The sequence below is a fragment of the Cavia porcellus genome, unplaced genomic scaffold (assembly GCF_034190915.1).
Source record: "Cavia porcellus strain 051 isolate PalLab524CR breed Dunkin Hartley unplaced genomic scaffold, mCavPor4.1 scaffold_19, whole genome shotgun sequence".
Taxonomy (NCBI): domain Eukaryota; kingdom Metazoa; phylum Chordata; class Mammalia; order Rodentia; family Caviidae; genus Cavia; species Cavia porcellus.
The window spans coordinates 6052630-6076275 of record NW_026947502.1 but is presented as its reverse complement, the minus strand read 5'-3'; the positions used below and the strand labels follow the sequence as shown (position 1 = coordinate 6076275).

Sequence of the window (23646 nt, the reverse complement as noted above, 5' to 3'; positions counted from 1 at the left end):
TCTGTGATGCTGGGTTGTTTGGAGGAGTGTTGTTGTTGTTGTTGTTGACTTCGTTGGTCCTTATGTAAAGAAACATATCTTTCTTCTTAACATCTCAGGGACTAGGTGTTTAGGCTCAGTAGTGCAGCATCTGCCTGGCAAACATGAGGTCCTGAGTTTGATTTCCAGTACTACCCCAAAAATATGACTTCTTTTTAACATCTCATTAGATGGTTATGCAGTTACTTGGTGTTTACCATAACAAGTAAGATAAATAAATACTGGCAAACTACTATTTCATGCTAAGGAACTACTGATTTCCATAATCTTACCATCTTGGTTGTTTTTTGCGACTGAAGGCTGAGGGTGAGATGGAGGAGTGAGGTAATGACCATGTTAGATAATATAAATGTAGGTAAACTGTAACCCACAGAGCATCTTAATAATACAAACAACCCTTGTCTTTCATCCACTTCAATCTGTGCTAGCTGAATGGACAATTTCTCTTTTGTTTGCTTATATTACCCAGCATTTGGAGCTGTTGCAGTGTGGTATTCTCTGCCAAGCCCATGGTGCAGTCTTGCTAGCACTGATCTCACTGTTGGCACAGTGGGGCTTTTGTAACAATTTAAATACTTCTTCTTCTCCTTCTTCTTCTCCTCCTCCTTCTTCTTCCTTCTTTTCTCCTCCTCCTTTTTCTCCTCCTCATCTTCCTTCTCCCTCTCCCTCTTCTTCCTCTTCTCCTTCCTCCTTCTCCTCCTCTTCTTCCTCCTCCTTTTCATCTCCTTTTCTTTCTTTTTTTGTAGTAAAAATCAAAAGTGAAGAAAAGAGACTGCTATTGAGTTTTATATTTTTTCTGGGGATTGGAGCCAGGACTTCACACCCATTTTTTTTTATTTTAATTTTTGGGGGACAGAGTCTTGCTGAGTTGACCAGGCTGGTTTCAAACCTGCAATCCTCCTGCCTCAACCTCACAAGTAGCTGGAATTACAGGTATTGCCACCATGCCCAGCAAGGCTGTTACTGACACTAGTGATTAGAAGCATCACTCCTGTAAATGTAACATCAAGTCAAACAAAAGGGCTTCTTAGAGGTGCTGAGGGCCATCCTGTTTTACACTCATCTAAACTCTTATTAGTCACATGCCAGTCAACAATCTATCCAGATTTTAAAGACTGATTCATATCTACAAAAGCTAAAAATACAGTTTGATATTGTGGTTAAAATGTGAGCTGTGATTAGGGATTTGTAAAGCATTTAGCTTTCTGGGGATGAACTGTCCCTATTACACTTAAGCTTATTGTTTTACTTTCATGCATTTAACTTGTAAATATGTTTCAGAAAAGTATTATGCTCAGAAACACAAAACTGTCTATAATCGGACAAAGCTTTCTCTCTCGCAGTTACCCACAGAGCTACAGTTTTGGAGCTAGACAGAGGAAACCAGCCTAGTCCTGCCACCACAAGATTAGAGTGCTCAGCCAGGGTAGGACAAGGAAGACAAAGAGGTGGACAGCTCTACCTGGAGAGCAAGCCACTTCTCTTTCTCTGATGGCCGAGGTCAGTGATTTCATGGGAAGCCACCTTGATGACCTGTGTCTACTTCACACGGTCAGAGTATGCTGTCCGACTGCATTGTTTGCTCTCGTGGTAGCACCGTCTGTGTCATCTTTTGGTATTTGGGTGAGGCAGGAGTCTGAATGGTTGCACTTGTAGTCTTGATGACATAGATCCTGGCAGTGACTTAAAGCACCATTGAGTACAAGACAGATCACTGAGGGTCACTGAGCAATTAGGGTTGCCACGTTTCTGTAGCTAAGTCCCAGGGCAATGCCTCACTTCATGGCCTTCGCTCCCTGTAGACAGGGCTAGAGGCTGCAGCGTAGATGTGTGGCCCTCACCATCTGCTCTGCCTTAAATTACATGTACCCCATAAGCCGGGCATGGCTGCACACCCCTATAATCCCAGCATTCGGGAGGCTGAAGCAGGAGGATAATCACACATTTGATGCCAGCCTGAGCTACATAGCAAGATCTTGTCTCAAAATTCCAAACAAATAAATAAAACATAAAAATGCAAATCATGGGGCTGGGGATTTAGCTCAGCGGCATAAGCACCTGCCTTGCAAGTGCGTGGTTGTGAGTTCAATCCCTGGTACCGATAAAAACGAAAAAGACAAAAAAAAAAAAAAAGAATAATTAAAAATGCAAATCATAACTGCTTTGGAAAAGGAACTAGTGGTGATTTTAGCCCCCGAGCATATTAACATTTTGTGTATTCTTTTTCAAAAACTTTGGGTGGTGTTATTTGAATCCAGTATCACTTTTCCCTTGATGGCATACTAAACCTACGTGTGTTCTACTACATTTCACTGTATTTTCTCTCAAGTGGAAATTTTTGCTTAAGAATAGAGGAAATGGTGCTGTAAAAGAAAGCCCCAGGGAAACAATCTATCATAATGGTAATAATGAGCCACATCTTTATTCAGTAAATGTTGGTGAATTGTGTTTGAGTTGCCAGTGAACTTTAGTTAACCACAATCAGGGAATCAAGTTTCTTTGTGGTATGTAGCACATGTCAGGGGTTCAGTGGTGCAAAGATGTGTATATGAATAATTGCAGTGCAAGGCAGAAAGCATTAGGCTGAGAAAGCTGTGTGCATGAGCCGAGATTGCGGCAGCCTGGGAGAGTAGAAATACTTCAGAAACGGTATCTTCGCTAGGTCGCTGGCCTTGACAGGTTGAAATGCGAAGGGTAATAGGTGTCCTAGCTTGGGTATCTGCTGTGGGCCTGGCCCTGGCCAGGCATTTTACATCCTAATCCAGTGAAAACGTACTATCAGTTACCCTGCTTCAGAAGCAAGCAAAGCCCTGCAGAGTGAGTAGTTGTTCTCATAGTCTCAGAGCAGTATTAACAGAGCCAGGACTCCATCCAGTCAGCTACGAAGGGTGCGTCTTAAAAGTCGGGTTATACCGTCCTCACTCAGCGGGTGAGTTCAGCATTTCGTTGTTAGAAAAAGCGCAGACTATGTTTACAAACAGGCACCAGCGACGGGCCAGAGGAGTGCGGAGGGAGAGCAGCAGGGAATGAGGTTGTCAGTAAGTCAAGGCCAGGTCACAGCGGCCCTGAGTGCTGTGCTACGAAAGGAGAGATTTTTGTGAGGTGATGGAAGCATTAAACATCCAAGAGTGAAGTGGCAGGGCAGACAGGTGCTGTAGGAGGACGACTCAGTGTGCAGGATGGGGTAAGAGGTATACAATCTGGCCAGGCAGCTGTCGGGTATGGTGCAAGAGTGAAAAGGTATGCGTGGCTGCAAGAGCATGTGACTTCCTCCTGCAGACCTCCCAGGATGGTTTCATTTGAAGAGGAAGGAAAAAAAAACTATAAAGAACATAAAGTAGGACATAACTATTATGTTTCTAAAATATGCTCTATTTTTATAATAGGATTTGATTTAGAGAATTTTTGCATATGAAATTCAGGACCTTTGTAAATTGATTTATGTTTATATAATATTCCTAAAAGAGGCATCCACCAGTTGATCAGTGTATGAAGAAATACATAGAATATGTGTAGATCCCTTAAACCTAAAACCCTTTTCTCATATGACTTGTATTTTTTTTTCTTCTCAACCTTATGAATGCCATTAATTATATTATTACATACCAAACACATTTCTAAAACAGTTCCAAAAAAAACAGAAACCAGCACACTCAGACACTGGAAAACCCTTCTGGGCGGTTGCTTCTGGGCCGTGCTCAGAACCTATGTGTGATTCCCTTGCTGCCGGGCTTGCTGGTGTCCCTGAGCTGTAGGTGTCAGCGTAAGGCGATGCCTGGTACCATGACGCTGGCTCATTACACGTGGAGTCCACACTCATCCAAAGGAGTGGCTCATGAGGAAGAGGCTCTGGAGTTTTCCTTTCATGAGTGTGTGCCTGTAATTTCCTACCCTGAGATGGAGAACAAACAAATCATAAAACGTAGGTTTGCTGTGAGATCTTATCACTCACCTCTGAGATCTGAACAGCAAAGCTAGAAGCATGTCCCATTTAACCCAGAGCGCATGGGGATTGTAGCGCAGGGAGAAACACGTCCCATTTAACCCAGAGCATGGGGAAATGCAGTACAGGCTGAATATACTAATCCAAAAAGTCAAGCCCCAAAATGCTCAATTTTAGATTTTGAATTTTCAGATTAAGGATGTTCGAGCTACAGATTGTATACAAAAAATCCAAAATCTGAAAAACTGTAAAATCTGAAATATTTATTGTCCTAAGAATAAGGGTTTCTTAACCTATATTTTACATCTCTGCACTGGCCTAGAACATGATCATCCATATACTGTGGAATCAGTTAAGTTTAAGAGTAGGAATGATTGGGGCTGGGGATTTAGCTCAGCGGCATAAGCGCCTTGCCTTGTAAGCAGAGAGTCGTGAGTTTGATCCCTGGTACCGATAAAAAATGAAAAAGACAAAAAAAAATTTATAATTGGAATTCTTCGGCTGGGCACTGTGGCTCACACCTGTAATCACAGCTACTCAGAGACTAAAATAGGCAGATCCTAAATTCAAGGCAACCTGGGCAACCTTGTCTCAGAATTAAATAAAGAGGGTTTGGAATGAAGCTGAGTGGAGGAGTGCTTATCCATCTGAGGCTCTGGGTTCAATCCCCCGTACTGGAAAAGAAAAGAAAGAAAGAAAAGAGAAGAGGAGCAAAATAATTGTCTTGCCTGGAATTTGTTTTTGTTTTGTTTGTTTTTTGAGACAGGTTCTCACTATGTGATTCAGGCTATCCTGGAACTCACTATATAGTCCAGTCTGGCCTTGAACTCATGGCAGTCCTCCTGCTTCAGCCTCCTGAGTGCTGGGATTATAGGCCACCATGCCAAGCTAATGCCTGGAATTTGCTTCAAAATAGCACAAGATAGAGGAGGAAGTTGGTACAGATGTGTATAAAATAGTAATAGCCATGGGGTGGTGAGTGATGCAGCTGGATAATAAGGTTGTGGGGGATCATTATACTATTCACTCCATAAATTAGTGAATGATTACTAGCTTCATAAGAGGTCTACTTTTGTATATATTTGAAATTATGTATTCTACATGTATAATTATATATACATATACATATTATGTATGTTTGAAGATACATGTACTTAAAAAAATCATCACTCAATAAGTAGAGGGCAGAATTTTCAGTGTTTGGATTTTGAGTTGAGTACTGGCTGTTAAAAAAAAAACTGGTGAAAAAAACCTGATGAATTATTCCTTTAAAAATATGTATGCCAGGGGCTGGGAATTCAGCTCAGTGGCTCCAAGCACTTGCCTGGTAAGTGCAAGGTTGTAAGTTCAATCCCTGGTACCTCTGCTCCCCAAAAAGGTACTGACTCTAAAAATGTATATGCTTATTAATTTGTTAATACGTAATGTACATTTCAAAATATCAACTGCTCCAAGTGTACACTAACTCTATAGGGATATGATTAGTTGTGTAATCATTTGCCTGTATCTTTATGTGTTTTCTTGGAGTGTTTTCACTTCTGATGTGTCTTTTCGATTAGATTATTAAACTTATTACATAACTAGCCCTTCATTCTATGTTCCTGAGAACTGTGATCTCCCAGGGATTATAAAATAAAAATTTAAGGACAAGGTATGAGCTTAAACAGTGTATGTGGTTTTTTTTTTTTAAGACTCTGTATAAGGGTTAGTTTAGGTGTCAGAAACAGCTCCACTGGACCCTGAATCTAGGGGAAATTCATAATATTCTTCTTCTTCTTCTTCTTCTTCTTCTTCTTCTTCTTCTTCTTCTTTCTTCTTTCTTCTTTCTTCTTTCTTCTTTTTTTTTTCCTTTTTATCGGTACCAGGAATCGAATTCACCACTGCCTGCTTGCAAGGCAGGTACTTATGCCGCTGAGCTAAATCCCCAGCCCCAGATGTTTTTCTTCTATAAAACAAATAATCTAGTCTCAGAGAGGAGAAGGGAGAGGAGGGAATGGGAGGCGTAGGAGTGACCCAGTCAGTCCCAGGAGGTGGAGAGCACGCCCTCATCCGGGTGGGGGCTGCCCGGGGCCAGGTCAGCACACCTCCACCGCTTCTGACGGGGTTCATGCTGCGGAAGTCTTCTGCAGCAGCTGCGGCCTCCTTTGCTCTTTCATTCAGCTTAACACTGGAGAGCACTGCATTGCTGAGAAAGATCGTGGCATCATTTTAAAAGTGACCCAAATCCCCAAATGTGCAGGGACTGCTCAGGGTCATGCAGTGTTGCAGCAAGGTTCGCTCTAGTAGTACCTCAGTACTATCAGCCAACGCCCCCCTCAGATCCTAATGATATACTTTGGGGGCCTTTTGGGAGGATTTTTGACTGATGGGAACCGAACGATAAGTCAATGGAGCGCCACATTTGAGAATTACTATCTCACGTTTGACTCTCTGGAGGAAGATGAGGGAAGGTGACTTTCCAGTAAGAGAGCTGCAGAAGGGTCTGCGGAAGGAGCACTGTTTAGGCGGCCCTCTCCGGCTGGACGCTGAGACTGAGCTCCCGGGAAGGAAGTGAAGGAGGGAGCAGAGCAGACTCATCACTGCTTAGGGAGCCTGGTTTGCAGGGCTGCAGTTCCCTAGCTGCTGGCTGAGGCCGAAAGAGTGAAACAGCCCCAGGAGGGAAGGGCAGGCAGCTGCCACGGGCTTGGGGATGGACCTGGCCACCTGTGAGCTCTGTGGAGCTCACGGAACTGCAGTGATGTGGGGTTTGCTCCTTTAGGCATTGTTCCGTACCTCTGGGAAGTTTTCTTTAGTAATAACCTTTTATAGTCATTTTGAATGGGTAATTGGCAATTTTGGCTTGGCTACAATAGGTAAGACCTATAAGGATTAATTGGAAGTTTAATCTACTAAGTGGACATTAATGATTGAAATCCAGCTTCCCTGAGCCCAAATTATTAGGAAACAGGGCTCAAGAGGCCCATGTCTCAGGCTGTTTGAGCTCTTGGAATCCTAGTAAGGCTCTTGAGCCTCTTTATTCTCTTGAAGAAGAGATACTTTTTCAACTGATAAGATTTAAAAAATTATAGGTGTAGTTCTGACACCTAGACACCCTGCGGAAGTGTCACCAGGTTTACAGGGGCCCTGGGATTTCCCTGATTTCGAGCAGGCAGGCATCCAGGCTGGACTGTGGGAGCTCTCCTCTGCTCCCTTTGGACTCCAGGTGGGAGCGCAGGTTCCCGCGCTATGTCCATGGCCAGGGCCAGCCTGTGGTTCTCCTTTGCCAGACTCTTCCTTGGCACCCAACTTAAATCCTCCTGCCCTTGATTTGGGCCCATTGCTTTTCATTTCTTTTCCCGTCTTTGTTTAATTTTAATTTAATTTTCTTTTCCAAATTCATTTTATTTCAAGGAAAAAAAGAAAAAACTAAAACAAGATTTCAAAACATGTCAATCAGGGGCAACAATGCTATATAATTTGGGCATTTTCATCCCCACATCATTCACCCAGAACACAGGACATCTGCATTCAATTGTCCAAATGATGCCAGCACAAATTTTTTTCTTCAGTGAACTCTGAAAAGATAGTATAACTATCTTAACTATCTTTTATATATATATATATATATATATATATATATGCATATATGTATGTTGTTTCTTTCAGCTTCTCACACTAGTGAGATAATATGATGCTTGTTTACACATGTGTCTGATCTATTTCACTTATGATTATGAGCTCAAGTTGCATCTATTTACCTATAAAAGTCTCCAGTTTGGGCTGGGGATTTAGCTCAGTGTAAGCACCTGCCTGACAATCACAAGGTCACGAGTTCAATCTCTGGTACCCTCCGAAAAAGTTTTCTTGAAAAGTCTCCAGTTTATCCTTTTAATGGCTGAGTAGTACTTTATTGTATATAAATAGCACATCTTTTTCATCCATTCCTCAGTCAGTGGGCACTTAGATTGTTTCCAAGATCTAGCTAGTACAAATTGTGCTGCTATAAACATGGGTGCACATATATTGCTTTGGTGTGGTGTTTTTTAATTCTTTTGGGAAGATACCCAGAAGGGGAACACCTGGGTTGAATAGGACTTCTAGTCCTAGTTTTTTGAGGAATCTCCACACTGATTTCCACAGTGGTTATAGCAGTCTGCATTCCCACCAACAGTGGAGAGGGGTTCCTTTTTCCCCAAGGCTCCTCCAGCATCGGTTGTTGATTGATTTCTTGATAATAGCCATGTTTTTCTGGAGTGAGGTGGAATCTCAGTGTTGTTTTAATTTGCATCTCTAAAATGACCAGTGATACTGAACATTTTTCACATATTGATTTGCAGTTTATATTTCTTCATCTGAGAAGTGTGTATTCATCTCAAGTGCTCATTTTTGGGTTGAGTCTTTAAATCTGGAGGGACTGACTGTTTTGAGTTCTTTATATGTTCTCAGTAGTGATCTTTTGAGGAACAGCTAGCAAACATTTTCTACCACACTGTGTGTTGTCTTTTAACTCTGTTAGTGGTTTCTCTTGCTATACAAAAGCTTTTCAGTAGGCTGAGATCCCAGTTGTTGATTCTTTGTGATAGTTCCTGTGCAATCTGGGTTTTGTTCATAAAATCTACCTACACCAGTGTCTTCAAGAGTTTTACCTACTCTATCTTCCAGCATATTTGATGCTTCTGTTTTAATATTAAGATACTTATCCATTCAGAATTTATCTTAGTGCATAGTGAAAGATATGAGTCCAGTTTTAATCTTCAGCATGTGTAGAGCCAGTTTTTCCAGCACAGTTTATTAAAGAGGCTATCTTCCTTCCAGTGAATGTATTTGACACCTTTGTCAAATAAGGTGGCTTAGTGAGTCTGGAGTTGTTTCTGCATCTGCTAATTGGTTTCACTGATTTTTGGGTCTGTTTTTTTGACCAGGACTATATTGTTTTTATCACAGCAGCTTTATACTAGAATTTCAAGTCAGGGATTGTGATACTTGCTGTCTTATCTTTGTTGCCCAGGATTGCCTTTACTATTCTAGGTCTCTTTTGGTTTCAGATGAATTTTAAGGTTGTTTTTTTCTATTTCTGTGAGATTAGATTGGGACTGCACTGAATCATTATAACAGTTTTGGAAGTATGGCCATTTTCATTATATTGGTTTTTTCTACCCAAGAGCACAGGGTATCTCTCCATTTTCTAATCTCCTTTTTCAGAGTACTGTAGTTTTCAATGTAGAGGTCTTTTACATCTTTCATTAGATTGATTCCTAGGTATTTCATTTTTGGGGGGGGGATGCTGTTGGAAAGGTGTTGTTTCCCTGATTTCTCTCTCAGAGAGTTTTTATTTGTGTATAGGAAGACTATTGATTTTTGAGTGTTGACTTTGTATGCAGCTATGTTACTAAATTTGCTCATTAAAGTAGTTGTGGTTAAATGTAGTGGAGTTTTTGGGGTCTTCAATGTAGAGCATCATGTCACCTGCAACTAACAATAGTTTATACATTATGAAGTCACGACCTAGTGCTTGCCAGACAGATGCTTACGCTGCTGAACCAAATCCCCAACCCCAAATAACAATAGTTTAACTTCTTTTCTTATCTTTATTCCTTTTATTTCTTTCTCTTGTCTAATTGCTCCAGCTAAAAGTTTCCAGGACTATGTTGAAGGACTAAGAGTGCAGACAGTGGACATCCTTGTCTTGTTTCTGATTTTAGAGAGAGAGTTTTCAGTTTTTGTCCATTTAGTGTAATGTTGGCTGTTGGTTTGTGGAAGGTGGCTTTTATCAGATTGAGATAAAGACTATCTATGCAATCTGTGGAACTTTTGTCATGAATATCCATGGACTTTGTCATGAACGGAGGGAAACTTTTTCTGCATCTATTGAGATAATCATACGATTTTTGTCCTTGGCTGTGTTAATATGGTAAATTACATTTATGGATTTATGTATATTGAACCATCCCTGCATCCCTAGGATGAATCTCACTTGATCATGGTATACAATCTTCTTGACAGTTTGCCATGTTCTATTTGCCAGTATCTTAAGGATTTTTGCTTCTATGTTTATTAGAGATGTTGGCCTATAATTGTCTTTCTTAGTTTGGTCCTTCTCTAGGTATCAGGGTAATGCTTGCTTCCAGGAATGAATTTGGGAGAATTGCCTCCCTTTCGATTTCATTAAAGAGTTTAAGAAATAGTGGTATTAGGTCTTACTAAATTTCTTGTTGAATTCACCAGTGAATCCATCAGGGCCTTGGCTTTTCTTTGTTGATAGATTTTTAATTATATCTTTGATTTCATTAACTGATATTGGTTTATTTGCAATTTTCATATCTTCTTGATTCAGCTTTGGTAATTCATCTGTATCTTGGAATCTCTCAATTTTTTCTGTATTTCCCATCTTGGTAGAATACAAGTTTTCTTTTTTTTTTTTTTTTTGGTGGGGGGATACCAGGGATTGAACTCACAACCTTATGCTTGTGAGGCAGGTGCTTATGCTGTTGAGCTAAATCCCCAGCTCCAAGAATACAAGTTTTCTTTTTTTTAATTTTTTTTTTGTCTTTTTCGTTTTTATCAGTACCATTGATCGAACTCACAACTGCCTGCTTACAAGGCAGGCGCTTATGCCACTGAGCTAAATCCCCAGCCCCAAGAATACAAGTTTTCAAAGTAGATATACATGATCTTTTGGATTTCTGCAGGATCTGTTGTGATTTCACTCTTTACAGTCATAATTGCATGGATTTGAGTCTTTCCTTTTTTTTTCTGTAAGGTTGGCTAAGGGTTTTTCAATTTTATTTAATCCTTAAAAAAAACCAATTCTTTGATTTATTAAGTCTTTGTATTGCTTTTTAGTCTCAGATGCATTAGCTTGTGCTCTGATTTTTATAATTTCCTCTCTCATATGAACTTTTGGTTTAGCCTGCTCTTCTTTTTCTAGAAGTTTGAGATTCACCATTAACTTGTTTATATGTACTTGGTCTATTTTCCTAATACGGGTATTTATTGCTATAAATTTCCCTCTTAGGACTGCATTCATTGCGTCCCATAAGTTCTGTATATTATATTGCTGTTATCATTCAACTTTAAAAACTGTCTAATTTTGGGGGCTGGAGATTTAGCTCAGCAGCATAAGCGCCTGCCTTGCAAGCAAGCAGTCGTGGTACCGATAAAAAAACAAAAAAGACCAAAAAAAACTGTCTAATTTTTTCTTTAATTTAATCTGTGACCCATTAGTTGTTTGGCAGAGTGCTATTTAATTTCCATGTATATGAAGTTAATATGGTTCATCTTGCCATGGATTTCCCGTTTTGTTGCACTGTGGTCTGATAATATGCAGGGGATAATTTCAGTTTCTTTGCATTTACATAAGCATGTTCTGTGAGCCAGTATGTGGTCTATTTTGGAGAACATCCAGTGTGCAGTTGAGAAGAATATTCTAATGTTGTGGGGTTGTATTCTAATGTTGTGGGGTAGAGCACTCTATAGATAGCTATTAAGTAAATTCATTTAAAAGCTTGATTGAGCTCTAATATTTCTTTTTTTTTTTTAAATCAGTACCGAGGATTGAACTCACGACTGCCTGCTTACAAGGTAGGTTCTTATGCTGCTGAGCTAAATCCTCAGGTCCTAAGCTCTAATATTTCATTATTGCTATTTTGTCTAGTTGATCTGTCTGCCTATGACAGTGAGGGGTTGAGGTCTCACAATACAATTGTGTTAGGCCTTATTTGATTTTTCATGTGTTAGTAATTGTTTTATATAGTTGGGTATACTGGTATTTGTTGCACATATATTTATGATTGTTATCTCTTCCTCTTGGATTGTTCCCTTTATGAGGATGTAATGAGCTTCTTTATCTCTGTTAGTCAGTCTTGGCTTGACATCTACTTTGTCTGCTGATAGAACAGCTATCCCTGTGTTTTATGGGTTCTTATCACAGGGAGTATTGTTTTTCTATCCTTTGACTTTCAGTCTGTGGATTTCTTTTTGAATTAATGTGCTTCTTGTGTGCAGCACATTGTTGGGTTTTTCTTGATCCATTTGCCAGTCTGTGTCTTTGATTGGTGAGACCCTTGACACTGATGGTTATAACTGATATGTATTGATCTATCCTTGTCATGTTATTTTCCTGTTTTTTGCTTTCCTCTTCCTTTTTTCCTCCCTCTAATTGTTTGCCTTTCCTGGTGGACTCCTTCTGTTAGGCAATACTTTGTTTATAACTTAGGTGTTTCTTTCTCTTGCAGTTATTTTAAAAGGGCCTAAGGGTATCTCTGTGGTCACTAAAAATCTGATAGATTTTAAACTTGACTGATTTAAAAACGAGACGCTGGATGGTTGAATCCACATCTGTCCTGATGTCCTTGAGTGGAAAATGTCCCTCTTTGTGTCAATTACAAAGTGCTTATTAAGGGGTGGTGGGAGGACGGTTAGATCTTGGACACTTGTAGCAATGACCCTGTGGGTAAGGCCAGTTACTTTCTCTATGGCCACACAAGACAGGAAAACAGCATTAAGGGAAAAGATGTTTCTTGTCCATTTTCAAGACAAAATGAACAAGCATACTACCTTGGTCAGACAGGCATAGCCGTGCTACTGTCCATCTGTCATGCCCACACCTGACTTCCCGTTTCCTATGGTCCCATAAAGGTGCCTACTCAAACTGTGTCAGGCCATGTTGGAGGCACTCTAGCAGTGTGGTCAAACTAGCATTTATTCTATGGTAAGATGTCTGTAGTTAGTGGATACTCTCCATTTTCAGAGAGAAGTTGTAAACAACAGAAATGGTGTGAGTTTGAAAGAGGGAATGTCTGTTTGCAGTTATTGAGGTGTGTCCTGAAAGTGGCTTCACCCAAAAGAGGGTGTGAGGACCGAACTCCAGCCTGAGCTCCGCTTTGCCAAGCCTTGTCTTTACTGTGGGCTCTTCCTCCCAGAGGAGCTGGGTGCCTTGCATAAAGACAGCACATGGATGGGACATTGCCTACAGAGATTCCTACACAGGCCTAAGATGGGTCATTCACAGGCCATCCAGGTCAGCTGACTTTGAGGAGGGGAAGTTAAAGGCAGTTGGGGTGCCCATGAGTGGGAAAGCAATGATGCCAGTTCTTCTGGGTGCATGCTTGGAGGACACTGCGGCAGACAGGCTGTGAACTAGATGTGCACATAGCAGCATTGGTTAGGTACAGAAACAAAGTGAAGAGTGAAAAAGGGGTCTTGTGAAGACTATTATAATAAGTGTCATGAACTGAAAAGGTGGTTCCTTTAATGCTTCATATCCTGGGCTTAGTGAGTTAAAAATCCTAAGACCTGCTATTTAACACTTTACTTCACCCTGCTGTTGACTGCCAGTATGGCTCTAACAGCATGATGACAGCATTTTAATATCACTGATAGACATGTATGTCTGCCTTTACCAAACTCAGGGATGTATGATGCTATCCTGCTTTTTAAAACACTTGGAATTATCTTACTTCATTTATATTGTTTTTGAGGGGGGTGGTGGGGAGAGAGAGATTCTAGCTGTCCTGGTTTCTAGGAAATTCTATGTGTACTTTTTGCATCCAGCCATCCAACCAAGGCTGGCAGTAGATGAATTAGGGAGGATCCTTAAACATTGGAACATATCTCAGCTTTTTCAGGTAGGTCTACAACATTGAAGACTAATGTAAATAATAATAGTAATAATCTACCATTATTTACACCATCTAAAAACAATATTTGCATAAGCTAGTGCCACATTTTAGATACTCTTGAGATACTTCTTGAGCAATTTGTGTATTTTAAACTAAAACAAGGTCTAATACTCTCCAATATAGCACATGCTCGGTAAGTGTAAGTGAATGAATGACCTGTTACGTCCCTCTAGGTACCTCTTGCCCATATGCTATTAACTGTGTATTGGATTAGGTGCACCTTCACTCCTGAGAGGTCGCCACACACGAAGATACACTCTGAGTTTCACCTCATCTCAACCCCTCAGTTGTCCACAGTGTGCGCCATGGCCTTGGAAACAAGCTCCTTCCTTTCTCTCTTCCACCAGGTGTCCACCATTTGTAACATCTTTCCTGGATGGTGCAGGAAAGGCAGGCTTGACTGACCCTCCTAACCTCCAAGTGGGTCATGCCACTTGGTCTCCTGGAACCTGGCTACTCTAAGGTAGAGTCTTTTGAGCTAATACCCAATAGTGCACAGCAGAACTGACACACTGATTTCTGAGGTTGGGTCATAGAAAGTGATATGCATCTGCCTTGCTGACTGGAACACTTGCATTTGCAGCTCTAAGGTACACGTGAGACGTTTGGGACTGGGAATTGGCTCAGCTCAGTGATATATGTCTAGCATATATGAGGCTCCAGGTTCCATCCCCAGCACCTACTACAAAAAAAGAAAAAGAGGAAAGTCTGCCTGTCCTGAACTTGCCATGTTATGGAAGAGGCAAGCCACAGATAGTGGCTTTGTGTAGGTGCCCTGGCCAGCAGTGCCAGCTTTGGGGTGCTTCAGGCCAAGCACCAGACATACAAGTGAGCCAGCCTTCGGATGCTTCTAGCTCCCAGTTGTGATATCATTATAGACTGACTCTCTCCAGCCAGGGCCTTAGACAACTGGGGACAGAGACAAGCCCTACTGTGCCTTTTCTGAATTCCTGATCCATAGAAGCCAGTATATCCAACATAGTGGGGGTTGTTCCATGCTGATAAGTTTGGAGAGTTTTGTTATTACAGCGGTAGTAACTAAAAGACTCATTAATTTCAACACCACTAAGAAGTAGGTCAATAAAAAAAAAAGAGGAACTGTTAGAAGCTAGAAATTAAAAAATGATAAACTAAAAGTGACTGAACTAGAAAATAAAATTATTAACTCATGCTGCATGAATTTTAGCTATGAGATATATCAACAAGCACAAGGGGTGCTGGTTTACTCCTGACTGGCCAGAAAGTCATCTAAAGAAATGAGGTTAACTTGACTGTTGACTGAGTACTGAATGACATTAGGTATTACTATTAATTTTTAGATGTGATATAATGGTAGTTAAAACAAGTCTTTAATACAAATGCATGTAAAATATTTAAATACAAAATAACTGTAATTTGTTTCAAAATGGAGATCAAGGAGAGGTCATAAAATAAGATGCCACACATTTGATTGTTGAAGCTAGATATAGGTAATATGGGCTTATTACATTCCTATATGTACTCATTATTACATATGTGAAACTTCCCATAAGAGAAAGCTTAATAAATGGGAGTGTGGGAGGACTTACTCTCTTCTATCCAATTCTTCCAGGCTGGGGTTTTTGCTCACTGTGGCCAGCGGTTTAGACATAACATACACACGCTCCTTTCAGTGTCAGAGGTTTCTTGAGACCACCCAGGATTCGAGCCCATTGTGGGGAAATTCTCACAGCAAAGGACTAGCAAAGGAAATCATATACTTAGGCAAATGTTTAGGGCATTCTTCAAATCAGTATAATTTTTGGAGGTTAAAAATCCCCTTGATGACAGAATTATTTTTCCAGACAGTACCTAGTCCACTGCTAGGTACACAGAGGGGGCATTCTTGACACACTGATTTAAGAAACCTGATAGTTCAGGATTAACACACCAGCATACTCCTAATGTTAGGCAGTAGTCAGTTTGCAGCCTTCAAATGCATGTCAGCTGAAAGCTAGGCAAATGGGCTGCATGGTGCTACCCAGACAACACCATTTGGAAGGTCCCTCTGCCACGATTCTCTGTCCCTTAAAGAAAAACTATGAAAACTATTATCATGTAGCAGCCTACTACTCTGTGCTTCATTTCAGCTATGTCACCAAGCCCAAAATAAAAGTTCTTTTACTGCAGAGCAGAGAAGGAGGTTTAAATTTATCAATTCAAATCCATAACAAAGGGTGGCATTATATTGGCTTTGTTGGGTCCCGATTAGGGAGAGATAATGCCTGTTTCACTGGGAGAAGGCGTGATCTGACACTGGCAGGGGCGGGGACCAGGAGACAAGCTTTCCCTGTGCTGAGCTGGGCTCCTTTCCCACCCCGGCTCCCCTGCTCCCTCCTCTCCACAGTGTCACCTCTTTTAGGACATGGGAAAGCAGCTGAGCCACCAGGGAATCGGTTCCAGGAATTTCACTAAAGTTATCAGGCTGGGAACGCGTCTCTGAGCCAAGGCCCTTTTCTCAGCTCAGCTTTCCCAGGAGTCAGTGCCCTGCTACAAAATGAAACGGCAGGGAGCGATTACCTGTCTCTTATCAAATCTTCAAAAGGAATGTTAAAGTGATCCTTACTGTTGGAGAGAGTTTGGGGAAAGTGCCCTTGGGAATAGATCCAAAGGACCTCCCGTCTGTGGCTGAATCCCTAGAGAAACACTTGCACACGTATAGCAAGAGACATTTATAATAACATCATAGTAGCATTGTAGGCAAGAGCAACATTCTAGAAACAATGTAATTTACCCATCAGCAGTAAAGTGGGTGATAAACCACAGTATATGCCACACAAGGTGGTGCACAGCTGTAATCCTGGCTCTCAGAGGACTGAGGTAGGAGGACTGCAAATTCAGGGCATCATGGACTGCATAATGAGTTCAAGGCCAGCCTGGAATATACACTATGATCTTGTCTAAAAATACAAAACAAACAAAAGCAAATACATAGTCTATTCTTTGGATTATTTTACATCAGTCAACATGAACAAACTACAATGAAATGCAATTTAAGCCAAGTAATGTTAACCCTAAGTGAGAAAAACTCCTACAGGATTGCATATAACATGATGCCCTTCTTATACAGCTAAGCATGAGCATTAAAGCTGCTCTTTAGGAAGATGGGTACAATTGAACTATCAGAAAGGAAAGTGAAGAAATGGGTACAGGACTCAGGATACTTCCTTGGGTGAAGCATGCAGGGAGAGGTAGGAGGGCTGTGGTTCAGTGTTGGTTATTATCCTGGTCCTCATTTTTGCTTTGAGTTGTGGCCCTATAAGTACCAATTACCTTGTTAAATTAATAAATTTACTACCTAAATTAACAAAACAGGGTCATCCACATACCAATTATGAGACTATGTCACAGACCAAGGATTGTGTTTAATCTAATTCTGTGTACCTAATGTTAACAAAACAAAAACAGGGTGTTGCCTTGCGTGCAAGTCATTCCTAAGCATTTATCTTAAGGAAATAAATAAGAAACTTACACACATTTAAATTAATGAACAAGGACATGTATTACAGAACTGTGTGTATAAATATAAAAATAGGAAACAATCTAAGTACCAAATTAATGGATCAGTACAAATTGGGTTATATTAATAAATATGCTAGAACAGTAGGTAGTATTTGAAAAATACTATGTTCCAATAGCATCTAAATATATGGGGAAACACCCATGGTATATCATTTGACTACAACAGATTACATAACATGCATCCAGTTTATTTTTGCTAAGTATACACACACGCTCACACACATGCACACACATGTACAAACCTAGGAAGACTATACATCAAAATGATGATAGCATTTATAGCTAGATGTTATGACTGTTTCTTTTTTAAAATTGGAGTACAAGCATGGTGGCACATGCTTGTAATCCTAGCACTTGGGAGGCTGACGCAGGAGGATCACTGTGAATTCAAGACCAGCCTGAGCTACATAGTGAGTTCAAGGCCAGCTTGAACTATAAAGAAGACCTTGTCTCACAAAAAAAAAAAAAAAAAAAAGAAAGAAAGAACGAAATTAGAGTACTTCATAACTTTTTTCCTTAAAATTGGAGTAGTTCATCGATTATCACAAATAACTTTAGTATACAAATAGATGCTACTAATTGCTAAAGTAAATGGATTGTTATATGCTGACTTTTACATGGTTCCAATCTTAAAAGAACCCTATGAAGATGATATTATCATGACCTCCATATTAAGATGCCGATACTGAGGTTTGGGGGGTTAAACAACTTCTATGAGGACAAGAGATCATAAGAAATGGTGCCCCATTTGCAGCTTCTAAGAGTTCCTGGTAATTATCTTAGGTCCTTGGCAGCCAGAGGTGGCTACACCAGAATAAATAAGCTCCCTGAGAATAGTATTAGCAGTGAGTAGCCTGACATCTACACAGAGCAAGAGCTTGCCTTGGGTGTCTGAGCCGGAGCCTACACAAGACAGGAAGGTGTGATGTGAAGAGCCTGGGCACCCAAGGCCCTGGGAGTTTCCCATGATCCCTTGCGGTAAAGGCGGTCCTAGGGACTGGAGAGCTGAGAAGTTTTACCTAGGGCCCTCACTCCCACGAGGCACTGCCGGATTGCCTTCCTGAGCATGGAGAAGAGGAGGGCGCAGTAGGGATGGGACGGAGCCAGCCAGTTAGCCGCGGTCTCTTCTCATAGCTCATACTTTAAATATAAGCTCTGATGTGATAGAGGCGCCAGAGATAAAATGCCTTTCTCAAGTGAGGCAGCAGAATCTGGTATCCAATTTGGACCAGATAGTGGAAAACATACTCAAGGGGAAAAAATCTCTTGGCCTCAGCACTTGCACATGGGAGTTGAAGAATCTGACACCTTAACATTGTAGAATCAACAAATGTAGGCATGGTTTCCTATGTTTTCTCCAAGCATTAAGAATAGATATGATTTCAAAGGGAATGATTTTAACAGTTCTCCTCTTCCAGCTGAAGAATTCTGGATTATCCTTCAAGATACGACTGGAACATCAGCTTCTATGGAAATGCTTTGCCCGCCTTGCCAAGCAATAAGCCCAGCTTCACCTCTTTGGTACCTGGCTAATAAACAGCTTGTTTACCTGTTGGACTGCCTCTCTCCCTGCCAGGGCATAAGCTCACAGCGGCCTGTACACCTTTGGATTTTCTTTCTTTCTTTGTCTGTACCTCTCCCCACTACCTCTTGCCCATGTGCCTTGCCCTTATACCTGCCATGAGGTCAGTGCTAATTAAATGCTAATTGTTGGAACAGAGAGCTATGGGGATTTGAGGTAGGATCTACTAGAAATCTCAGAGCTTGGAATCAAACACTTTATGCATCTCTGACACTTGAAAAAGCTAAGATACGGAGCCAGGGATTTAGCTCAGCAGCACAAGTGCCTGCTTGGGAAGTGCAAGAGGTCATGAGTTCAATCCCTAGTACCAAAAAACAGAAAACAAAAAGAACAGCATGAGTTCAATCCCTAGTACCAAAAAAAAAAAAAAAAAAAAAAAAGTTAAGATACTTTTCCCCAAAAAAGAAGCACCTGAACAAGAAAACTGTATCCACTAGTACATATACAAATGTGTAAAAAAAAAATCTATAAAACCAGGAAATCTTAATGAGATAGGCCAATTGGATCAGTAATATCAAAGTTGGGGTATGGTACTACAGTATCCCAAAATGTTACCATAGGGACATGAATCTATGTATTGTTAAAACTACATGTGAATCTAAAACAATTTCAGTAAAGACTCCAGTTAAAAAAGCCCTATGTATGATCCTTTATGAGTTGATAGACCTGTGACCTGAGAATCCAGTTGAGAATTCCCTGTACAGCCCAGTGCCCACATCACTGAGGAAGAGAGTGCTATGCCCATTGTATTCCTTGAGTTAAAAGACAAGACAGACCAGCCCATGAGGGCCAACAGTCCCCAGGGTGGGGAAAGAACACTGAGTCTAGGTACATCGAGTCACTGTCAGAATTGCTTAATCTTGGCTTTTCATTGCTAAGGACCAGGCTGCAGGTCCTCAGACTCTGGACTGTGTCTCATTTGCAAGCCAGGCGGCTTGGGAAGGTACAGCTCAGAAGTCAGCAGCCTTTTTTTATTCTGAGTGCCAACACAGGAGACAGATAGTGCCTATGGGTTACCCCAATTAGATGAACACATGAGCAATAGAAGAGAAAGAAAGAGGGAAAAAAGACAGTGAGAGACTGTGGTATGCTATGGGGAGCAAAAATGGAGGATGATGGGTGTGTTTAGGTGGATTGGGTCTCAGTGAGGATAATAGTACCTACCTTAAAAGCATGAGGGATACGTGAATATGGGTAAAACCCTTCAAAGAACATCTGATACGTGGCACATTCTTAGTAAATACGCCCTTATTATTATTGCTATTTAATATTAATGCTATTCATTTCCTTTTTCCTATTCTCCCCAAAATGAGATAACTACTTAGCATCCTTCTCAGAACAACCATCAACTTGTAGGCACTGAATCACGTTCACTTTATTTGTGTGCATAATGTCCCCTCTTTTGTTTGGGGATGCAATTCAAACCTCTAGAATCAGAACTTAAAGATGAAAGGCAAATGAAGTGGTGCAGATCTGTAATCCTAAGTACTTAGGGAGGTTGAGGCAGAAGGATCACAAGTTTGAAGCCAAGCCAGGGCAATTTAGCATTAGCCTTTCTCCAAAAAATCACACTACAACAGGGCTGGGGATACAGGCAAGTGGTAGAATATATGCAAAGCCCTGAGTTTGATCCCCAGCACCGTGGAAAGGAACAGATAGTAATTTAAAGATGGGCCTCCCTACCTGGTATTCCCTGATGACTTACAGAACAAGCAGTCCTAGAAGGAGAGAGATTCCATCAGATAGGAAAGTGTGGTGCTATAATTTCTATCTTTGCAAATGAACCTAATATCACTGGTCAGATACTTCTAGCCTTCCAAATTTACCTGTATTGGGGGAATGAGATTTCAAACTTTTGCCTGGTTTCAGGCTAGGGCACTGGTGAACTGCATATCCAGAACATAAAGGACAATGTGTGAACAGATTTCCCATGACACTCCCTACAAAACATGTGTTCCACAGTGTTTCCAGAGTCTTTGGAGAACATTCATATGGGCTCCCCAACAAGCCCTGCATTCACAAGCCTCCGCTTGGACAGGTACCAGGGCCCCTGTGTTGTCTGCAGTCTCTGGCGCTCTCATCCTAATCTCATAGTCTCAACAATCAAGAGAGACCTAGAAAAAAAAGAGACCAGAATCACCAGAGGAGACATCTCAGGATGTAGAGCACCCAACTGGTCTTGAACAGGTAGGGTCACATGGAACCAAGAGTGCAGTCCTAAGAGCAGGGACAAGGTAGACAAAGAATGGATGAGGACACCATTGATTTGGGAGTTGGGACAGGCTGCCCTGAAGGCAGGAGCTGTGAGAAAGAAGGCAGAAAACAAAGCCTATTTGAAGTGCTCCATGAGGAGGCTGCAGGCTACATGAGATGAGAAGGCCGCAGAACTGAGACTCCCAGTGTGAGACCCTTGGGGAACATTTCTGGGCACAGTGGAGCTTTAGCAGGACTACTGGCTACATGCCCTTTAGGCCTCTGATTCTCCTGAGTTTTTTCATGTTTACCTAGTCTACACATTTTCTTTTCACAGTTTATTTATTTAGGCTTAGTTTATTTAGGTTTTTTAAAAATTCTTTTTGAGGCAGGATCTTGCTTTGTGGTTCAGGCTGTCCCCAAGCTCACTTTTTAGCCCAGGCTGGTCTCAAACTCTCAAAGATCCTCCTGCCTCAGCTTGCTGAGTGCTGGGATCACAGGTATGCGCCATGCTGCCTGGCTTTTTTTTTTTTTTTTTTTTTTTGAGACAAGATCTCGCTATGTATTTCAGCCTTGAACTCACTATGTAATTATGTAGTCCAGGCTGGCCTCAAACTCATGGTGATCCTCCTGCTTCAGACTCTTGCAGCTGCTCCTTTTCACAGTTTTATTTTTTTTGTACCAGGGAACGAACTCACAATCTCGCTCTTGCCATGCAGATGCTTATGCTATTGACCTAAATCCTGCGTCCCTTTTCACTTTTTTTTCAAAATCAGTACAGGGATCAAACTCACGACTTGCCTGCTTGCAAGGCAGGCGCTTATGCCGCTGAGCTAAATCCCCCTTTTCACAGTTTTAAAAGCAGTATGTATTCATTATAGAAAACTCAAGCAGAAAGAAAGTAAAAAATAATTCCACTCATCAGATGGAATTATTAATCCTTCATTGTGGATTTCTAAAGATTCTTATAAACATTTATAACGTTTATTAAAGATAGAAGAATACTTTTTACTTTCTGTATCAAATATACTATTAATATTCTAATATATTGTGTTAATAAAGATTTCTATAAAGGAATTTTAGTATTCATAAGGCTCACCCTCCTCCACACTGTTGAACTCTGCCTTTGATGTTAGCAGAAAAATATTTCCTTCTGCAACTAAGAATGCTATCGGGACATCATGGGCCTCACCAAGGACATGATCATTTTTCTTTTCTCTTTAGCCAAACTGCAGGAGCGGGTACAAAGGTTGGTAATGTATCTGTGGCAAAGTTCCTGGCCACAAACTTAAGCCGCATCTATAAATGTCTAACTCCAGGTGAAAGGCCACATCCCGGTAAAGCTAATTTGAAAACTGCAAAGGAGAGGAATAGGGATAGACACCAGTGAATGGCAGGGGCCTTGGGTAGGCCGAGTGGGGAAATCTGGTAGTTGGGTAGTTCTGGTTGTGCAGGCTTTCCATGGGCAGAGCCAGTAAGATATTCACTGTCCTGGACTTTATCTGGGAGCTTCTGGGTCTTAGAAGGCCTACGTGCATAAAAGGTCATCCTTCTCAGGTGTGGCGCCTTCAGATACAGGATTCTGAACTGACAGGAGCATAGGAGTGACCAGCTGTGCTGACCCTTGGGTTTATTCCTGAGTGACTATCCAATAAGTCTTCTAAAGTCTGCTGATGACGAAGGAAGAGGGCATGTTACTTCCTCCCCCATTCCTACTTCCTACTATGGCTTTGTTTCTATGTTTCTGGTATCTCTATATCCTAAATTCTACCCAAAAATCTGTGTATATTTCATGGCAAACACTGAGGGATTCTAATTGGCATTAGGATTTAAAATTATAGCCTACTTAGAAACTATTATAAAACCATATAATACTTACTAGATATTTATTAGATACTGTTTTGGTCTTTTACATTTAGAATTTCAGTGAATTTTTAGAAAAATATAGTTAAGACAGTTATTTCCACTTTTTAAATGAGAAAGCTGAGACTCAGAAAAGTTAGGTAGCTCGCCCACCTTAATGTATTTAAACATTTTCAGAATGGGAATTAAAACCTGGGTTTGCAGATGCCAGAGCCACTTCTTATCAAGGCGCCAACCTCTGTCTCAGTAAGTTCTGAAGTTAGGAAATTGGAGGGAACAACTGCAGCAATAAGTCTAGCAAAATAAGTCTAGCAAGGTCAAGAGAATTGCTGACAAATAAAATACATCGCATTCCTTTTCCGTGTTGAATGTCAGTTTTTATATCTTAGCTAAGGGTGCCTATTTTACAGCTAGTTGCTCAAGGTACCCTTCACCTACCCCACCCCCGTCGTCAGATGATTTTTATTTATAGTCGTGTTTAAACATCATGGGCAACTCTGGGACTTGCTGTATACTGAATTTGCCCTCTGAGCAAACATTCTTTCTTGAAGTAAAGGTGCTTTATTTACTTTGTTTGTTGCCAAGAAATTAAAGGACAATTTTTTTTTTTTTTTTGGTTTGCTTCAGAATGTTTGTTCCAAGTATTCCTTCCCCTCTAGTATGTAAATAATTCAAATCAGTGAAGACCAGATTGATCAAATTCAGCTTTCAGCTCCATTGGTTATTTTGAGTTCTGTAGAGTAAGAAAATACTCTGGATCTCTCCTAGAGAAGATATTCTGATTAACATAGTTATGTACTGCTTATAGACATGTATGCTTTACCTCA

At 40.8% G+C, this 23646-nt stretch overlaps 1 protein-coding gene across 4 annotated transcripts in view; it reads left to right on the top strand.

The window, feature by feature from the left end:
- Cdkl3 (cyclin dependent kinase like 3) overlaps positions 1-19351 on the top strand; it is a 113877-nt gene extending 94526 nt beyond the window's left edge. The window contains exons 14-16 of one of the 4 annotated variants that reach the window (XM_063230652.1): positions 11507-11542; positions 13989-14104; positions 18600-19351. In XM_063230652.1, the coding sequence (XP_063086722.1) occupies positions 11507-11542; positions 13989-14045 (93 nt within the window). In that variant the 3' untranslated portion in view covers positions 14046-14104; positions 18600-19351. The remainder of the gene's footprint in view (positions 1-11506; positions 11543-13988; positions 14105-18599) is intronic. The other 3 variants (XM_063230651.1, XM_063230653.1, XM_063230654.1) reach the window with 3 other exon arrangements.
- Positions 19352-23646: the final 4295 nt, after the last annotated feature.